At 31.6% G+C, this 19,653-nt stretch overlaps 1 protein-coding gene across 1 annotated transcript; it reads right to left on the minus strand.

Annotated features, from left to right (window-relative positions):
- Positions 1 to 9,379: 9,379 nt before the first annotated feature.
- Positions 9,380 to 12,629, minus strand: LOC21386217 (GATA transcription factor 8). The gene is made up of 4 exons (XM_010094306.2): positions 12,422 to 12,629; positions 11,944 to 12,024; positions 11,328 to 11,585; positions 9,380 to 10,675 (listed from the first exon to the last, which is right to left on the minus strand). The coding sequence occupies exons 3-4, from the start codon at positions 11,559 to 11,561 to the stop codon at positions 9,854 to 9,856; spliced, it is 1,056 nt and encodes a 351-aa protein (XP_010092608.1). The 5' UTR covers positions 11,562 to 11,585; positions 11,944 to 12,024; positions 12,422 to 12,629; the 3' UTR covers positions 9,380 to 9,853.
- Positions 12,630 to 19,653: the final 7,024 nt, after the last annotated feature.

Below are 19,653 nucleotides of genomic sequence, written 5' to 3' on the forward strand. Positions count from 1 at the left end.
ATTTTTTTTTTTTTTTTTTTTTTTTTGCTCTTTTCCTGAAAGGAGAACTGGTATTGTTGACCACTCAAAAACACAGCCCATTGTCGTTACCCATATTGTAAGTTAGAAACAGATCATAGACGTCATGGGCACAATAAGATTATTCCACGTGGAAGGAATCAACGTGATATGCCGTGTGATTGTGAATCCGATCAGGTGAGTGGAAAGAAAGAGCCTGGGGCGTAATCTATGGGTCCTACTACGTCCAATGACGTCAATATGTAAGAATCTCTGTCGTTCTTTCTGACCCCACTTCTGATGAAGATTTTTTACTCAGCCTAGGTTTTGTCAGGACTCAGGAGTAAAGGACGATTGCTTTTTGTCATATTACGTAATATTTCAATATTTATTAAGAATATAATCTAATTTATTTAATTTTGTTTTGTTTTGTTTTTTTAGAATAAAATGGAAATCATTTATCATCCCGTCTCTCATACTGTTCATCACTTTAAACATTTTAAAATTTTGTTTATTTTATGATTTAAAGTTTTTAATTTTAATTTTATTACAGTTAAAAAATTTTATAAAGTATTAAATTTAATTTTTTTTATTACAGTAAAAAATTTTCACATAAAATTAAATTTTAACTCAAATTAAAAATTTAAATCAACGAACTGAACGAGACTTAAGACTTACTAATAAAATGAAAATAACTTTATTCAACTTTATTCAAAAAATAAATTTAACTTTCACTCATATTATAATACACATAATGCCGCACAACACATTTACCACTTATGGGGCAAATAATAGAGCCGAGAAGTTTTGAATTTGGATGCATTCTAAGAGGAGTATTCTACTTATTGTTGCTTATTTTATTTTGTTTAAAGGTAAGTCCCATAAAAATCTATATATAAGATATTATAAAAAGAGCAATTCTATACATCTTCGTGAAGATGAATCCTATATTTTGGTATAAAAACATTATTTCGTTTTCTCTTTTTAATGGAAAAAAAAAGAGAAAAATTATATTTCAAGATGGTATAATTTTGCGTAATTTTAGATTCAAACATTTAAAAATGTACATTACTAGTACTAATACTCTGCAGTAAAAACCTTAATTTCATGAGTGGAAATGCAAAATATCACATCTTATCAATTCTTTTAAACAAAATTTTTATCACCTCTAATCAATTTTTTTTAACAAAATTTTTTAATACGTGATATTTTTTGAATTCCATGTCATTCTATGACGATTTAAGGATTTATGATTTGGTTTATATTAGTGGGATATTGTTTCAGAACATACTATACAATTTTTAAAAGTGGAAGAAAGTTTTAAAAAAAAATAAATGATAATAATAAGATAAGCATCGCTCTAAGTCCTCCATCCTTGTGGTGGTTTTTTCTTTTTTTCTTTTTTTTATTTTATTTTATTTAGTCTTCAGCTTAAGCATTGAATTTGATGGTTTCGTTGTTTATGTTTTGTGGAATAGGCTCCTATTAGGTCCTGCACTCCGCACAGGGACATCAAAGTTCCACGCTATGTCGGTAATTTGTTTAGGTAACTATTTCTATAATCTATTATATATAATATAAATGTGATAAAACGGTTAACTGTCGCCCAATTTTTCTCATTTATGTCTTTCATTTTTTATACTTTTTATTTATTTATTATCTACTTTTTTATTTTATTTAAAATTTAAGAAAAACGGTTAATTTATGTTCTCGTTTATTGTCCTTTTACTCTTTGTACTTTTTATTTATTTTTTATTTACTATTTTTTTTTATTTAAGGCTTAAGAAAAAGTCATTTAATTTTTATTTTCATTTATGTCCTTCACCTTTTATACTTTTTACTTATTTGTTACTTATTGTCTTCTCTTACTTAGAGTTTAAGAAAAAGTGATTTAATTTGTATTTTCATTTATGCCCTTCACCTGTGTAGTTGTTACTTACTTATTATCTATTCTATTCTCTTATTAGAGCTTAAGAATAATTAGTTCAATTTTTATTTACATTTATGCCCTTCAACTTTTGTACCTTTTACTTGTTATATACAGTTTTCTCTTGTTTAAGGCTTAAGAAAAAGCGATTTAATTTGTGTTTTCATGTACGCCATTTAACTTTTTATACTTTTTACTTGTTATATATTGTCTTCTCTTACTTAGAATTTAAGAAAAAGTTGTCAAATTAAATAATGTTTGAATTGTGTTCTAAAGGTGGCTTCAGCACCCACAAGACTCGCCCTATCAAAATAGGTGGTGTGGTCTATATGTTGAGAAAAATAATATTATGTGATGTTTTGTTAGTGCATTTACTTTTTTTTCTTGTTTAGCACTTTAGAAAAGGTGATCAAATTAAATAAAAATGTCTTTATTATATAACATGATTATTTTATTATTTTATTTTAGATTAAAGCCAAACATAGTACTACTCTTAATTAGAAATTTAAAAATTAATTTGTATCAAGTTTTTGTTTCATAACTTGTTTCTAATGATATAAATCATGCATTTCATATAGAACATTGTCATGCAGATCAATTACCTTTTTTTTGTGCTATGTTCTGCGAATAAAAAATCAAATAATCATTAATTATAACATGTTAAGATTATTATACTCCCTCAATACAACTCTTTGTATAGCATCAGAAAATTATCTCTCTAATAGACAATAAATATGATTGTCAAATTTACGCCCTATTGTAACTGGCACATGTGAGGTAGTATATGATAAATGTGATGAACAAGCATCTATCGACAAATTTTTTTCTATTTATACTTTTTATTTTCTTGTTATCTATTATTTTCTTTTACTTAGAGCTTAAGAAAAAACGGTTTAATTTGTGTTTACATTTATACCCTTCAACTTTTGTACTTTTTATTTATTTGTTATATATTATTTTCTCTTACTTAGGGCTTAAGAAAAAACGGTTTAATTCGTGTTTTTGTTTATGCTATTTACCTTTTGTACTTTTATTTACTTGTTATCTATTATTTTTGTATTTCTGTTTATGCTCTTCACCTTTTTTGTGTTTCTTACTTACTTATATCTATTGTTTTCTCTTACTTAAGGCTTGAGAAAAAGCAGTTTAATTTGTGTTTTTATCTATGTTCTTCACCTTTTGTATTTTTTATTCACTTGTTATCTATTATTTTCTCTTATTTAGGGTTTAAGAAAAAGTTGTCAAAAAATAATATTTAAATTACATTTTTAAGGTGGCTTCTGAACCTACAAGATTCACCCTATCAAAATAGGCAGTGTATTAAGAAAAAATAATAGAGTATAACGATTAATTAGAACTTATTTTTTCACATCATAAAATTATTTCTCTAATAGAACTAAAAGCATAATATATGCGTGTTCTTTACTTGACTCTTTTGCATTAATTCCATTCATATTATATTCTTGATTTACAAGAGTTCATGCTGATGATAATTTTAAGTAAATACATAAATGAAATTTGTAGTAAGATTTATAATAATTCTGATTCTTAACATTTAAGTAAACAATTATAATGACTTCAAATTTTACTTTCAATCTTACCCATTTAAAATACTACATGCTCTAAATCACATGTATTCCAATTATGCATAAATAAAAGTGTTTTCAGCACAATTACCCCATAAATTTATCGTAGTTTAACAAATTGTCTTTTAAATTTTTTGTTTTAACAAGCAACCCCAAATTTATAAAATTGTTACAACGTGCCTCATTTTATTAAATCAAATGTTTTACTAGATTTAAGGTATTAAAAATTAAGTAATTAAAGATTTGTGTTACATTTGAGTTGAGATGTTAAAATGTTTCGTCGGACGTACTTTTTTTTAACACTAATTCAACACAATTATAGTTAAAAGAGGACATATTGTAATAATTTATAAGTTAGGGAATAACTTATCAAAATTAAAATTCCAAAAAACAAATTACTAAAATTATACAAATTTATGGGATGAATGTGTAAAATACCCTAAATAAAAAGGCCATTAAATCGAGATAATTTTATGGAACATGGACAACAGTCGAGAGATTAATATTGTTGAACATGTACAATGCTTTTATATATGTTCACTCCAAAAAAGGGTCGACGGCACACAAGGTTCCTGAACTTTTAAGTATGAGAACCTTTGACTAATTTTGTAAGTAAAAATCTCCTCAAGTTAAATTTTAAGATTATTATTAACGGTCCTATGAATTTTTAAGTCTTTCTTCTTTAAATTTTAAAAATTCTCACTTTATTTCATGAATTTTATATTATTCTCATTTAACTCATTCGGTTAGAATTTTTATTAAAAATAATTAGAAAAAAAGAGAGTAATACAGTCATATAGTATTTTAGTTTGAGTATCTATTAAAAGTAAACGAATAAAAATCACATGACCATACTTAATCTATTTTCTCTGATCCGATTTTAACATAAATACTTACAAAAGAATTTAAATGAGACTTGTCTAAAATTTAAGAGATAAAGTGAGAATTTTTAAAATTTAAAAAGTAAATTAAAAATAACTTTAAAATTCAAGAGTGGCAATCAAGGCCAAATTGTGAACGTTTGTTAGATACAAACAAAATCACTCATTTTTTCTAACACACGACCTACTGGGTAGAGAGAAAATAGAAATTTATTTCTCTCTTATCACCAATTCACAGCCTCACATACTTGTTTCCCTTTGGTACAACTGGTGAATCCAATCATATTCCGACAAATCTTTACAACAATCGATGATAGATGGAGTCAGTCCCCTTTGAAATCGCCTTCAACAATAGAGAAATCATCACCAATGACATAGCTCTTCTCATTCTTTTCCGATCCCAAGTACTTATGAATTAGAACTATTTTTAATTTACGTGTATTTTTTATGAGAAAAAATAATATAATAAATTATGAATCATGATTTAAATCGGGATACGAATCCTTCAACTAAATAACCCCTTATTCTTCTCATATGAAGAAGATGTTAAACTTTTTTCTTTTACGAACCGTTTCGTTGCATTTTTTTTTTCTTTTACTTCATATTTTTTTTTTCCTACTTTTGTCTTTTTTTCTTTTATCCTTTTGTTTTCTTTTTTCTTCTGACGACTTGTATACTAGTATGCACTAAAAAGTTAATTAGAGTCAACAACAGGGGATGTTACGTGAAATATCTCGATCAAATAGGCTTATCTGTAATTTCGGCAAAGCATAGAAAGTGTTAGCATAACTTTTCCTCTAATTCAGAGAAATTTTTGGTTATATAATTAGATTGGATCCAAAGGACAACAAAGAAACATTCAAAAACAATAAATAGAGGGACCCTAATCCCTATGACTACACGTTGCTTCAACCAACATTGATTACTGACACATGGTGACACGCGGGCCGGGGCTCCTCTAGTGCCATGGGCGACGCCCTCGCCTTTGTGCTCTCCTCTCCCACTTTAATTGCCATTCAATTCTTTGTTCTATTTTGTTCCCTTATTTTTCTTAATCATTGTTACTTTATATATATATATATATATATAGGATTCAATTATGAAGGGAAAATCTGATTATTGGTGGTGACTTCCACGCTATATGTGGATTGTGACTCCCACGATAAATTTACTATAATGATCAGAAAAAATTATGAAAAAAATGAAGAATTTACTCTTAAAAGTGCAATGAATCTGAACTTTTATCTTTATTCTTAATAAATATTATTTTATTAGTATAATTATTTAACTAAAAAAATTTATAAATTAAAACTAAAAGGTAAAAATCTTCACCAAAGTTACCCTTGAATTATTCAAAATAAGGTGGATTGAGAAAAAGGCATTATTTTGGATCTGCTGAGGTCAAGGCCCAAATATTTCATATGCTCTTTGGGCTTTTGCAAAGCTCACCTATTTCCCACTGAAGAAAGAAAAAGGAAGGGAAAAATAGACAAATGCTACTCAAACGATACCATCTTTACATTTATACCCTCTAGTACATAAATTTCGTATCTATGTCACTTAATTCACTTAAAAAAAAATCTAATCTATTGAAGTTCAATGACATAAATATAAAGTTATTTGATTTAGATGACACCGTGTAATTTTCTCTGTTTTTTTTTTTTTTTTTTTTTTTTTTTTTTTTTTCTTTCTTTTTTTTTCTGGTCTCTCACTTTTTCTACAGCCAATTATGGTAGTCACCAAAAATGGGTACAGGTCGTTAGAATTCTAGTGACACCTCTTTCTTTGTTGTTTAAAATTTCCCATTCATCTTCTTTGGAACTTAAAACTACAAATGTCACATGTAGGTACATAAATATATTAACTGGAAGGCAATTGTGCTAGATAAACATAACGGTTCTTTCCTAAAAAAACCTCATATATAACTAAAATAGAGAAAATTAGGAAATCTACCCTTTAAGTCACTTCTTTAGTTTAAGTTATGTGTCCTTGTTGATATATATGGAGAGAAAGTGAGAGAAGAAATCTTATAGTGTTAATAAAATTAACATAAATATTTATGTCATGTACTGAAGGCAATTCCACTAGCTTCTCATTAAAAAAAAAAAAAAAAAAAAAAGGGTCAAAATGAGCTATTAGTTGGTTGGTCCTTGCTGTTACTGTATGGTCTGTTTTATTGAATTTGGACTTTGTTCACAAATAAATGTGAGAATGGGCTCCATGGACATTCATGAGGCCTGACAACCACAATATATTACTCTTGCCATCAAATGGGACCCTTTTAGGGACCCAAAAAGATGTTGGGCTTTCAAAAATTGGGTTATCTAACTTCCGATCCCCCTTTAAAAAAAATAGCAGAATTTACTCATCATTCTTTATTAATATCTTTTTACTAATATAGTTATTTAATTAAAAATTATTATTATTTAAAATAAAAATTCTGATGTATACACTTTTTAAAGGACATTTGTCTCATTTCTCCTAAACTTTATTACAAAGTAGTTTTAGCAAAGAGAGACAGCGCAATAGAATCAACAGATATACTTTGAAGAGAAAAGAAGGTGCACCCGTTTATTCCATAAATTCAAATTACTATTCAAACTTGTTTATTACTGTATTTTGTCTCACAATATTCAAATTGCTTTTCAAATTTATGGGCCAAACGGGCCACATTTGGGTCTAGAGAAAATTATAGATTATACTTCTTTAAGTACTTATTAAAAGTGCTCATATTAAAAAAAAAATCTCTACCTTTTAATTAATTATAGTCTATAGAAATATATGAGCTAATATTAAGGGGTAGAAATAAAAGAAGACTCCATTTCAAAAGTTATTTTTAAAAACTGCCCACAATTTACTGATACAACACAATGATCAAATTAGATGCTGGAAACCGTTTCTTCCATTTTTTTTTTCTGAATTTTCTTATGGCCTATTTGTTTGATTCATTATACATTTACATGAATTTAAATTTGGATTTATTCATTTCAAGCACAAAAAAAAAAAAAAGTATTCATAAGCCAAACAGTTTGCTGCCTTTATGGGCCAACCAATTGAATCAATAATCTGAACTGATTGTAAACGTTACAATTGGCATTTAAAAGCCACATCACGTTAACAAAAACAAAAAGAAAAATGTTTGTGAAATTCAAGCATATCAAATTAGGTTGGGTAGGCTTTTTCATGCAAGTGGTGGAAGAGACATCATTCTCAATCATATAGGTTGCTTTTTTTCCTCCTGAAAAAAAAAAAAAAGAAAAAAGAAAAATGGATTCCTTTGAACTGTTATTTTGATGTCCCTATCAAGAAAATGATCATAATCAAGCATAACTTCCGAGTCAGCGTAATAAAATGAAAGTAACTGAGAGAAATGATTTGATGCAAATGTAATTCATTTTTTGGTTTTTGCACCCCCCCCTATTGATCCTATTCAATTTTGTTGGTAAATAAAGTTGCCATTTTTCTTTCATTTGGTTGCGTTTGGTCACAGATTGAGACGTGTCGCCAAAGTCCTTTGCCCACAATTTTAGCCACAATTACGTCCATTTATATTAAAACCAATAGCAACTTTTTAATAAATTCATCAACTTAATTATACTTCCTCTATGGTTCAACTAGAGTTGGGTAAGGTTCAACTTTGCCAATTTGGCACCCTTCCTCATTAAATCAATGCTCTAGCCAAAATATTTAATGGCACTTGAAAAAAAAAAAAAAAAAACAAAAAGAAGAGCTTAGTCTAATTTCAAAGCCATCTCTCAATGAGTTGTTTTGTCAGGTGGAATGTGAAGCTCACTTGATTGGCCCATTTAACCAAAACTAAAGTATAATAGTCTAATTTTCTCCTATTTTACATGCCAAGCATACGTTATAGTTGGACATTATTTTATCAATCTTTGCATACAGTGTGCATCCCAACACTTGAGGAATCATTTCTGAGAGTGATGATTTCTTAGAATATATGAAAACATAACGACTTTTTCTCAACTATTTGAAGGAATCACAAGTCAATCATATTTATGACTTCATAAACATCAAGTATTGCTGGTATTGCCCTATGCATTGACGGCAAAGACGGGCCAGAAGCAATTAAAAAAGTGATGACCTAGCTAGGAATTTCACTTTCCACACTAAGAACGGGGCAAAAGAGAAATGGGGTTGGGTTATTACAAGGTCTTCCAAAAACAAAAGTGTTGTGTATAAATTTGATAATGTGAAAAAGGTGAAGGCAATTAAAGAAAAGAAGTCATCCGAGTTCCATAACATCATAGTTAGTGCTCAAAGCAGACCTTTGGTCTATTGGGCTAATGTATTGAAAATTGTGGAAGACAAGAGCACGATGAAGATGGTTCAATTGGGTATAACATGTGACGAGATTTGAGTGGGAAATTAGGTACAGATTGTGCCAACTAGACTCGTACTTGCCCCATATGCGTACTCATGTCAAGTCTTAGAAAAACCATGTGCGTTACCTTGTACATCTCAGTATCGTGGAAATATCACCAAATAATGTTTTAAGTACCACCTTATTCGCATTAATAAACTCGACATTTTGTCGCGCCGTTGAAAAAATAAATAAATAAATAGATAAATAACTGTCAGTTGGCACGTGATAAAAGCCGAAAATTTTTCAACCATAGAGATTAGCCTTACTCAAAAGGAACGGGCTGCAAAAAAAAAAAAAACAAAAAAACAAAAAAAAAAAACAAAAGTTTGCAACGTGCGCAAAGGCCTGAATGAAACTGCAACGAACTGCTTTCTTAGATTATATTCTATTATAGCATGTATCTGCTATTTTTATTAGGCAACTTCTTTAAGCTTCTTTTTTTTTTTTTTTTTTGAAAAGCAGTAAAAGTGTGTACTGTATAGCCAAGCGAACCAGAATGTAAGACAAACTTCAAACTGTGTACTGTACTGATGAGTTCCGAGTAGTTCCAAATCAAACCAAAGCCATCCCAAGAATATTTATATTGGTTGGTCTTTTGGGGGAGTAAAAAGAAAAGGACGTTATTTTAAAAGGAACAAGGCATAACAAATTTCAAATTCCATTACTCATCTCAGAATTTTGTTTCTACTACAAATGAACTGCAAAAAGAATTCCATTGCAAAGGAAAGAAGAAAAAGAAAAGGGAGAAAAGAATGCAGAGAAAAAAAGACAACACAGACCCCAATACCTAAAAATATAATCTCAAGAGGACCTTACTAGCCATCAAACTAAACTCTAAAACTCTACCCTTAGACTTGCATCTCTCAACTATTTCTTCAGTTCTCTCATTACAACCCTCCTCTCCCTCTCTCTACTAGCTAAAAATATATGGTCATCTATTTGCTCCTATTTGTGCCCCACATTCCATCCCTGTACAAAAAACCAATGAACAAAGAAATGAAATAAAAAAGTAGGAAGATATAACATAACAGAGTAACTAACTAGGGAGGCAGTGAAGAACGTATGTCCCCATTCTTCACTAATTCTCCCTCATATCAATGTAATCCAGCGAAATGCTGCTATTAGTGTTCGGAATGAGCTCCGGCATGGCGGTCATAGTCGTGGTGGTCCCGGCAACGGCGACCATCTCGCCACCCTTGGTTCTCATCTCGAGAACCTTCTTGTGGGAATTGGAGTGCAGGGACGGAACGAATGTCGGGCTGGCTGCAGGCCGGTATTCTGGGAAGAGTCTGCCTGACTTATAGCGGACGCCGCAAGCGTTGCAAAGGGTTTTAGGCCCCATTGGACCCGCCCTCCACTGGGGTGTCTTGGTGATCTCGCAATGCATACATTTCCTAACAGCTTGCGACGATTGATTCTGGTTTGTCTCCACCGGGGCGAGCGGAAATGACAGTTTGATCTTCTTTTTCTTCTTCTGCTCAACGGGATCTTGCTTAGGAATCTTGATCACGGGACGGGACTCGGCAAAATTCTCCGAATCCGACGAGCTCTTGGGGGCAGCAACAAATGGCTGAGGCGCCTCGATCACCGAGGATGATGGGGAGATCAGCTGAATTGCCGGGCGGGGATTGAAGGTTGCGGGGCGAGGACGCTTGCTGCGAGCACGTCCACGCCGCCCGGGATTTACAGTTTCCGGGCTACATGGGGCGTTTTTCTCTCCGCCGGAGCAGGAGCTGCTACTTTCGAGGACAGAAACCGGGCTGGAAGTCTGGAACTGATGGTGGGATGACTCCTTGTTGAGAGAGGAGGAGTCTTGTTCTTTGTTGATAGCGAGGCTTCCTCCAGAGAAGGAATCCTCCACAAAGTTTGAGAGCCACTCCAATTGAACAATGTCTTCATACTGTAAAATAATACACGAAAAAGAAAACACATCAGATTATTACTCAAATTATACTTCAAACAATTTGGTAATTAATCTCCAAATAGTTTAAAGAGTCAAATTTAGGTGACTTGAATTGCAAAACTAGCTGTTAACTAACTTAAACTAAACAACAAAAATGAATAAATAAACAAAACAAAATAAAATTAAGGACAGCCAATCAGGAATGTAAATGAGAATAAAGGCGACGAGGGCATATAATTCATTTTCAAACCATCACATGACATCCATTAATGATGCAATTATTCAAACTAGCTTATCCACCGACATTGATAACACAAGTAAAATGACGAAAATATCCTTGACAAACGCAATAAAATGACCCAGATACCCTCCTCGCAAGATTTTGAAATTTGAACAAAATTGATTCATTCATTTCACCGCAACAAAATAACGAAAGCGAATACCACCAAAATTAGACACAAGGATATCGTCAACTACACAACGAAAACACGACAATCCCATGCCACCTTTATTTCTTTTACGCGGGATTGCCAGGCTGGCAAGGCTTGTAGCGAAGAAAACGACGCCGTAATTACTGCTTATGACGTCTAAAATCAAATTCTTTCATTTATTTGAAGTGAGAAAAATTCGAAGGAAATTGGGAATTTACCGGAACAGAGAGCTCGGCGGAGAGGTCGGAGGCGCTTTTGCCGGAAAAGACCGAGTCGGAGGAGGGGAGCGACTCGGACTGAGTCGTCGACCAAATGCTGGTGAACGGGTTCGCCTCGGGCTTGGGGCCGAGACCGGTGTCCACGTCATCGCCGGAGAAGTCTACGAGGAGGTCGTCGATGTGGTCGAAGAAGCTCCCGCAGTCTATCTCGTCCATGAAGTTCGGTCCGATCATTTTCCGATAGGATGAGAAATTTTCCTGCGAAAATGAAGAGAGAGGGAAAATGAGGGAATTTTTCTTCCTTTCTTCTAACGTTTTTTGAAAATAAGAAAATTGAAAGCCGTGTGGCGCATTTTAGCAAATTAGACGTTTAAAAATTCTTGAAATTCAAAAAGAGCAAGAATAGATTTTCTCATTTGACTGGGATTATCGGGGGAAAATAATTGTTGGCCGTAATTTGAGGTGAGAAAAATGGAATTTTCGGAAAAGTGAAACAAACGCGTGGTGTATTGTAACGCCAGCTGGTTCCAATTACCACAAATTGCTTCTTTTTGTCCTTTTTTTGGAAAAAGAAAACAGCAGCACAGTTTTTTGAAGATAAGTTTTCAAAGCAAACCTTGAGCAGAATTTGAACTCTGGACTGAAATTTTCCCCAGAAAGTGAAGCAAAATTTGAGAGAAAAACCGTTCGAGTCCTCCTGCGCAAAACCAAAACGACACCGCCAATAAGAACACAGGAAAAAAAATTCTGAAAATGTGTTCAATTTGTAGAATTAATTCAAGCATAAAAGAAACGTTTTCTTAAAAGCTGAAAATTCCGTTTCATTTCCAGTTTTCCGTTTGGTTGCCGGAAAATCAGGGGGTGAAATGACGATAAAATGAGGTCATTCACACACGTTTTCTTTTTAACTCCTTACTAGTTAATTAATCATCAGTTCAAATTCCAGATTTTCCGCTCTTGTTTTCCTTTAATTTTCTCGGCAGGGAAACAGAAAGAGTAAGACCTTGCCGACACTGGAAAATTAGTAATGGGAACAAAACCAGAAGTGGAGAAATGAGAATCCAACAAATGCAGAGCCAAAAAGCGCAAATTACCCGCCAAAATAGATGAACGAGAGCCAGTAAACCACAGCCGAGGAAGGAGATGAAGAATTCTTCTAACTAAACGAACTTAAAACCCCTAGGCTTCCACTGTAAGCAAGCAAGCAAAGCAAATATAGAGAGAGAAGAAGAAGAAGAAGAAGACTAAGAGTTAAGAGAGAGAGAAGGGTGGTGGTTTGAAAGAAGAAAGGAGGAGGGAGAAAGGGGCTAAAAAGGAAGAGAGAGTGAAGGTAATGGTAGGTGAGCCTCCTCCTTCATTGCTAGCTGGCTTTTACTACCACTCACACTTTCTCTCTCCTCCATTTCTCTCTATTTGTCGTGATGTTGAAGTTTTCTCTCTCTAGCTTCTCTCTCCTCTGATTACGCACGGGTCCACACAGGGCCCCCACCGCTCATCTCTCCCCCATACCCGCCAAAGCCCCCACTCACACACCAAAGACTCAACACACAACTCAAAGCCAACACTCCTTTCCTTCCTTTCGTTTCGTTTCCCCAGTTTTTCCTTTTCCTTTTTTTTTTTTTTTCTAAAATTCTCACTGATTTTTTCACCGCTCTCTGTTTTTCAAATCAATTCTTAAATTTGAGTACTCAACAATGATGAGAGAGAGGAGTAAAAGAAAAAAGAAAAAGAAAAACAGAGTGCGGCTATTACACACAGAATTTACACACAGTCACAGACACAGAAGGAGAGAAATGGATTATTTTTTATTTTTATTTTTTTAAAAGAAAATTTAACCTTTTCCAGTGTTTCATTTTTTAAGTTTAACTGCTGCTTTTTATGGCTTTTTCTTTTCTTACTTTTACCACTTTAGTTTACTTGTCCCCGTAACAGACAAAAATCGGACTTGGATATTAATATGCCTATTGCCTGCTAATTAATATTCATTATGGTGAAAAGACTAATGAAACAAATTATATGTTTTTTCTTTATCAATTCAGAAAATAATTAGTGAAAATGAAAAGATAATTTCGAAAAAAAAATCCACAGCTTTGAAAAACTAGAAATATTAGTCAAGAAACTCAGTGCATAAATACCAGTTAAATGGTTATTGGCCTACTATTTTCTTCTTCTTTTTTTTTTTCCTTGTAAATTTGCTAGTGTTTATAATTTTCTTAGACCTAACCCACTTAGACGTTATATTTGGAAGCTTCTTATGGCCGAAGTGAATCACAACGTTTTTACTCTTTATGTTTGTCATTTCATATCCACGAGATTCTTCAGAAAAATAAACAAATGAGTAAATTGAGGGTCTGTTTAGTTCGCTCATTCGAATTTTTAATTCGAATTAAAATGTGATTTTATGTAAGAGTTTTTTACTGTAACAAAAAGTTAGATGTGATTATTTCTAAGAGTTTTTTACTGTAACAAAACTCGAATTCTAAACTCGAATCGGTGAAATAAAATGGTCTAAAAAACTATTAACTATTGTACTTGTGTATTGTACGTGAAATTGGAGGATTCATCAATGAATCCCTTGAATTAAGCTTTTTATAGAAGGATGTTTATTGTTTCTGTTTTAATAAATTATGTCATGCTATTTATATTTGGATTTGGCCCATTTTTAAACGACTATTGTTATATATTTTTCCTTTTATTTCATGATTATTGGTCAAAATCTAAAGTGAGTCAAGTTTGGTAATAAGTTGCAATACATGGAAACTGAAATCTTAAATGGTTGTTAGACATGGGGAAAAAAATATAAGTGCATAAAAGACTGGTTATGTTATTCAATGTCGAAAAGAAAAAAAAAGAAAAAGTTAATGAACTATTTCAGTTGTGTCCATTTTTTTCATTACAATAAAAGGAGTTAGTATACTTAATTAAAGCAATAAACATGACTTTGTCCTACAATGAATTTGTGTTCAACAGTCAATTCATGCTCAATTCCACCAATGCAATTGTTTTTTTTTTTCTTTTTTAAGAGTGAAATTGAAAAATACCTACTTATGACCTCATAGTCGAGTGACATTGGGAGGTTTAAGTGAGATTGTGGGTTTAATCTCGTGTTATATTGAAAAAAAAAATACCTTTTTTTTTACTAATTTTATAATGATCTGATTCTTTAAAATTATATCTTATTATTAACGTTTTTTTCTTATTCTATTATTGAATTCTATTTTAAAAATAAATATATATTAGGAATTGTTTTTAGAAAAAAAAATCTATTGAGAGTTAGCTACAACATTTTTTCCCATACTTTAATTTTATCTATTATTGTAAAATCATTCGAGCACAAAAAGGAAAAGTGTTTTTAACAAACTATTTTTCTAATTAAAAGGTAAATAATAATAAAAAAAAAAGAAACTAGCATAATAATATGATCCTGCCAATATTCGGGCAAAAAAAAATCCTAACTTACCATTTGTTTACAATTTGTCTAGACTTGTGTTTGATTGACGCTTATAGACTGTACACGTGTCATTAGATTTTAATTTCTATACAATTAATCGTTTACCAAACCGAAAATGATTTGGATTTGAAATGTAGTAAGCAGTTAACATGAAGAGACAATGCAAATAATGAATGTTGTAACTGCACAGACAGAGCCAATTTTATCGCTGCGGCCGGAAAAGATACAATACCGTAAGCTATTGGTATCATACAGTACGCCACAGTTTAATACCGTCGACTGAAATTAAGGTGACTATTTGTTGATAATGAGCGGAACATAAAAGTAACGTTTGCGGACAATGACTTTCTGTTGACGTTTCTCTTCCCATACAAAGCTTTTTTTGTTGTTCGACCCACACGGCTGAATCTAGTTTGGGGCCCACACGAGCAATCTAACTGGGGTACTGCTTCTTCTTCTTCTGTAGCGGAATGCACCAGATTAAGCCCTTTCTTTTTTTTTTTTAATGGTGAATGGCATTTACAGTAATATCTTGTAAATTTTGGGGGTAGAGTTTCAAGTTACACTCTATGGTCTTGTTCAGTTTGTAGTTTCAAACTTTTAATTTAAGTTAATATATACTTTTATTATAACAAAAAAGTTAGTTTAACATTTCGTGAGAATTTTTAACTGTAATAAAATTAAAATTAAAAATTTAAATTGATAAAATGAACGAGACCTGTAGTGGATAATCCTTCTGGCTGTCCGCTCAAGGAGGCTTTCATTTTACGATAATACCCTTTTGCACCTGAGCGTCCTAGAATTAAAGCCAAATCTTTGAAAAGCCTTAGCAGAAAATTTTAAAATATATTAAATACAGGAATAAACAAAACAAAAGTTCATTGATTTTGAGAGAAAAATAAAATAAAAAGGAAAAGGTTAATAAAAGTGACGGCACAACCGAAGCATGTTTAGTTTGGGCCTTACAGAATGATGGGCTTCACTTTAGATAACTTCCCCTTTAACTCCTTTTTTTTTTTTTTTTTTTTTTTTAAATGTCTCCTGGTTTTATTATTATTATTTTTTTTAGTGGCTCATGTATCTATCTAACTTAAGGTGTACTCTTTGCATCAATCCCTTCTAAAATATTCTCTTTCAATCTCAAAAAAATCCAGTACTGAAAGTGTATGCTCTTCATGAAGCCTTTTCATTGACAAACTTACTTGGTTTGCACTCTTTGTATCTCTTCCTTGTAATAGACCCTTTCCACCTTTCAAAAAAGTAAAATTGGCCACAACCCAAAAAAAAAAAAAAAAAAAAAAAAAAAAAAAAAAAAAAAAAATTAGGCAGTCAAGGTAGGCCTCCTTCCACCATAGTGGATGATTTTTTTCTAAGGGGTTGAGGGAAGGTTCGAACCTATTCACCGATAAAAACGTTCTTATCGGACTATACACTATGTCAAATTCTAAAATTAACATCGTAATTTCCTATTAAGTGTAGATTAAGATGTGAATATTAAAAAAAAAATAATAATAATAATAATAAAGGGGGATTGCTAGAAAATTTGATTCATGACTAATCTATCTTGTACTTAATGCTAAGCCCTTTTTTGTCATTTTATGAAACGAACACCTATTTTCTTAATGTTAAAAATTCCAAAAATTAGTATAGGATGGAAATTTCTATGAGAATATGATTGAAATATTATTATTTCTTCCCTTCTAAGATAAGGGAAAACAAAAATTGAGATTTTTTTTCTTTATGCAGGTATTTGAAAAGAAACACGATTACATACACACCACACTCATAAAAGGCATACTCGTAGGCACAATTGCAAATTATTATTAATTTAAAAGCGTGTATTGAATCCCTTAAATCCAGTAGACAAGCCATAAATTCAAATGCAAAAGGAAAGGGCCATAACAAGAAAATGGCACCCCTTTAGCCAAAAAAAAAAAAAAAAAACAAAACGGCACCGACGAAATTAACTAAAAATAGGCTGTAACATGCATGCAACACATGATCTGAAGTTGTCAAAATCCACATTACTTTATAGGCATTTACTATTAGCACGTTCTTCCCTCTAAATATGTATTGTAAAGGGAAACATCTTTGAACTCAATTTTCTGTGAACCACCCATTAAAAGGAATAAAAAAGAAAAATTATGTGAACCATCCCAATTGCTTCAATCATCTTGTCCTCCTCAATAAGTTAAACCATTTTATTTCATTTAATTATTTATTAATTCCATAAATACAAAGTGCTCTAGATGCTCTCCACAATCGTCACTCTCTCTAGTTTAGGAAAACATGGTACACTAAGAAAAGCACATGGGTTTGCACCCTAATAAGGTGAGCTAAAGAATATGTTTCCTTTTTCATATGGTGACAATATATAGCTTAATGTCCAAAAATATTCACCAATACTATATTCTAAAAATTGTGCATTACTTATAGCAAATCCGAATAGTCAAAGACTCAAATTTGGCTCTTAAATAATTGATAGCTCTCCTTCATTAAGTTTTTGTTTATTGCTTTATTCTACTTAAAACATATTTTGGATCTTGATTTCCTATATAGTCAAACAATTAATTCAGATTTGAAATTTTTTCCTTCTATTGTATTCTTGTATATGTTCTAATACGAGTATTTCTTTTCGGATATTAACGTTGATATCACTACATACTAAAGCCTCTCAAACTAAGATTAGTAACTTTAAAGTATATTTTCACCTCTTTTTTTCCTAGTAAAAAGGAGATTATTGGTGTCCTCACGCCCTCATCCAGTGTCTATAGAAGGAATTGATCGATCCCACTAATATAAGAGCATCTCTAATGCAATGCTATAATTAATTATTACAAATTTAACATTTGAGTGCAATAAACACTCTCCAATGCAATGCTATTTATTGTACCAAATTTTTCATATGTTATACTTTGTCGCAAATTTCTCATCAAGTATAGCATATAAGAAATTTGACATTTAATTAATATTGATTGAAATGTTTACTTTTTTCAGGTAATCAATACAACTTTTGTATTTTCTAATTATTTTAAAAATAAAAGTTTACTTTTACAACTTTTAAAGCGTAGTAATTATAAAAACAATATATTTAGCATTTCAAATAGCATTCTGCATTGGAGAAAAATTAAAATAACATATCATATCATACTTTTTGATGTTAAATATACAATTGACATTAATATTTACGTAAGAGATGGTCTAATAGTTAAGAGTCTACACCTATTCTCTCCCCGTTCACAACTCGAATTTCACTAGTCCATCACTAGTCCTTACATTTACCATGAGTGAGCAAAACTACTTTTAGACTGAAACTGTTTTTATGAGGATGTTGAGATTTGAACCTGAACTATGAATGAGGGAGATGCTCCATAAATTAACATAATTACTATTCAAACGAGCTTTTATGGTTATCTTGAGCTTTTAAGCACTGTTCATCCCATTGACATGTATCTTTTTACATAGGCATTATTACAATACAAATATTAGAGAGCACTGACTTTTAGTAAATTTTAAAATACACACTTAAATAGCCCTAAAAAGAAAGTAAAATTCTCAACATTATGGAACATACAACGATTCAGCAAATGATCTTTCTATCATTTACATTTATATATATCCATATATACATAGATGAGTTTTCAACGACTACAATTCAATTGTGATTATTCATCAAATATAAAAAATTGATAATGTGACGAGATAAGAATATAATCTCATTAATTGTCATAAATTTTTTTTGTCAATCATCCAATTAATTACAATCTCAAATCAATATCTTACGACTAAAATATTGATACTCATTAATAAGTAAGTATTAGGGTAAACATTAAAACCACACGCACATGTAATTATTTATATTCTTAAATTTCTCATTCTATGATTTTAATAAACATCTTACTACTATCGTTTGTATAACACGGTTGCTTCTTTCATTCTTCTTCTTCTTCTTCTTTTTCTTTGCTGAAATATAACACGGTTTGCTTAGTTGGTCATCCACTGTCCTCCCCCACGCAAAAAGAAGGGGGGAAAAAGGAACGTTAAACAAAAGAAGAAGAAGGGAAAAAAAAAAAAAAAAAGGAACTATAATAGTTGGTATCCAAATACTCAAAAGTCTCATTTCAATTAAAAGAAAAAAAAATCTAAAGTCTTAATACACATTTTATACGCACTTGAATACACGCTCCACAAAATGCTACTTAACAAGTTTTATGCTGGCACTTTGACTTACCTATTTGGATTTTTTTTTTTTTTTTTGGCTAATCTACTTATTTCGACTTTTTTTAAATATAATTATTGATGAAATTAGTTTGGTTTTTTGATTGTCAAGTGTCAACTACGCTCTACGCTGTTTTATTCTTTATATTTATTTTTATTGTTATTTTTAGATTTTTTATTTCCTCATAATCAATTACTCTTGAGGGTTGATGGACGAAAAGACTGCGTAACCTCCTAATTCTAAAAGGACGAAATTAACCTTAGGGAGCGTTTAGTGGAGGGATTCGTTCCCTGATTCGAATCATGATTCGTAATTCACTATAGTATTTTCTCTCATAAAAAATACACGTAAATTAAAAATGATTCGAATCACATGATTTGAATCCTCCACCCAAACGACTTCTTAATTTTCCCTCTATTGGATCTATTATGGATGGGTACTGTAGTAAAAACACATATTAATCCTTGGAATGCTGAGGTGGCATCACCCCGCGCCAAACTCGGAGGAGAGGCATAAGCGACGTGCGTGCGAGCAATGTAACGCTACTCCCCCACCCATGTTACCCGGGGCCCACAAGGCACGTTTCACCGTGCGATCAAAACGGCAGATTGACCGATTTATCTGTGGAGCCCACACGCCAGTCGGGGGAGGTGTGG

This window comes from Morus notabilis, unplaced genomic scaffold (genome assembly GCF_000414095.1).
Source record: "Morus notabilis unplaced genomic scaffold, ASM41409v2 Scaffold3171, whole genome shotgun sequence".
Lineage (NCBI taxonomy): Eukaryota > Viridiplantae > Streptophyta > Magnoliopsida > Rosales > Moraceae > Morus > Morus notabilis.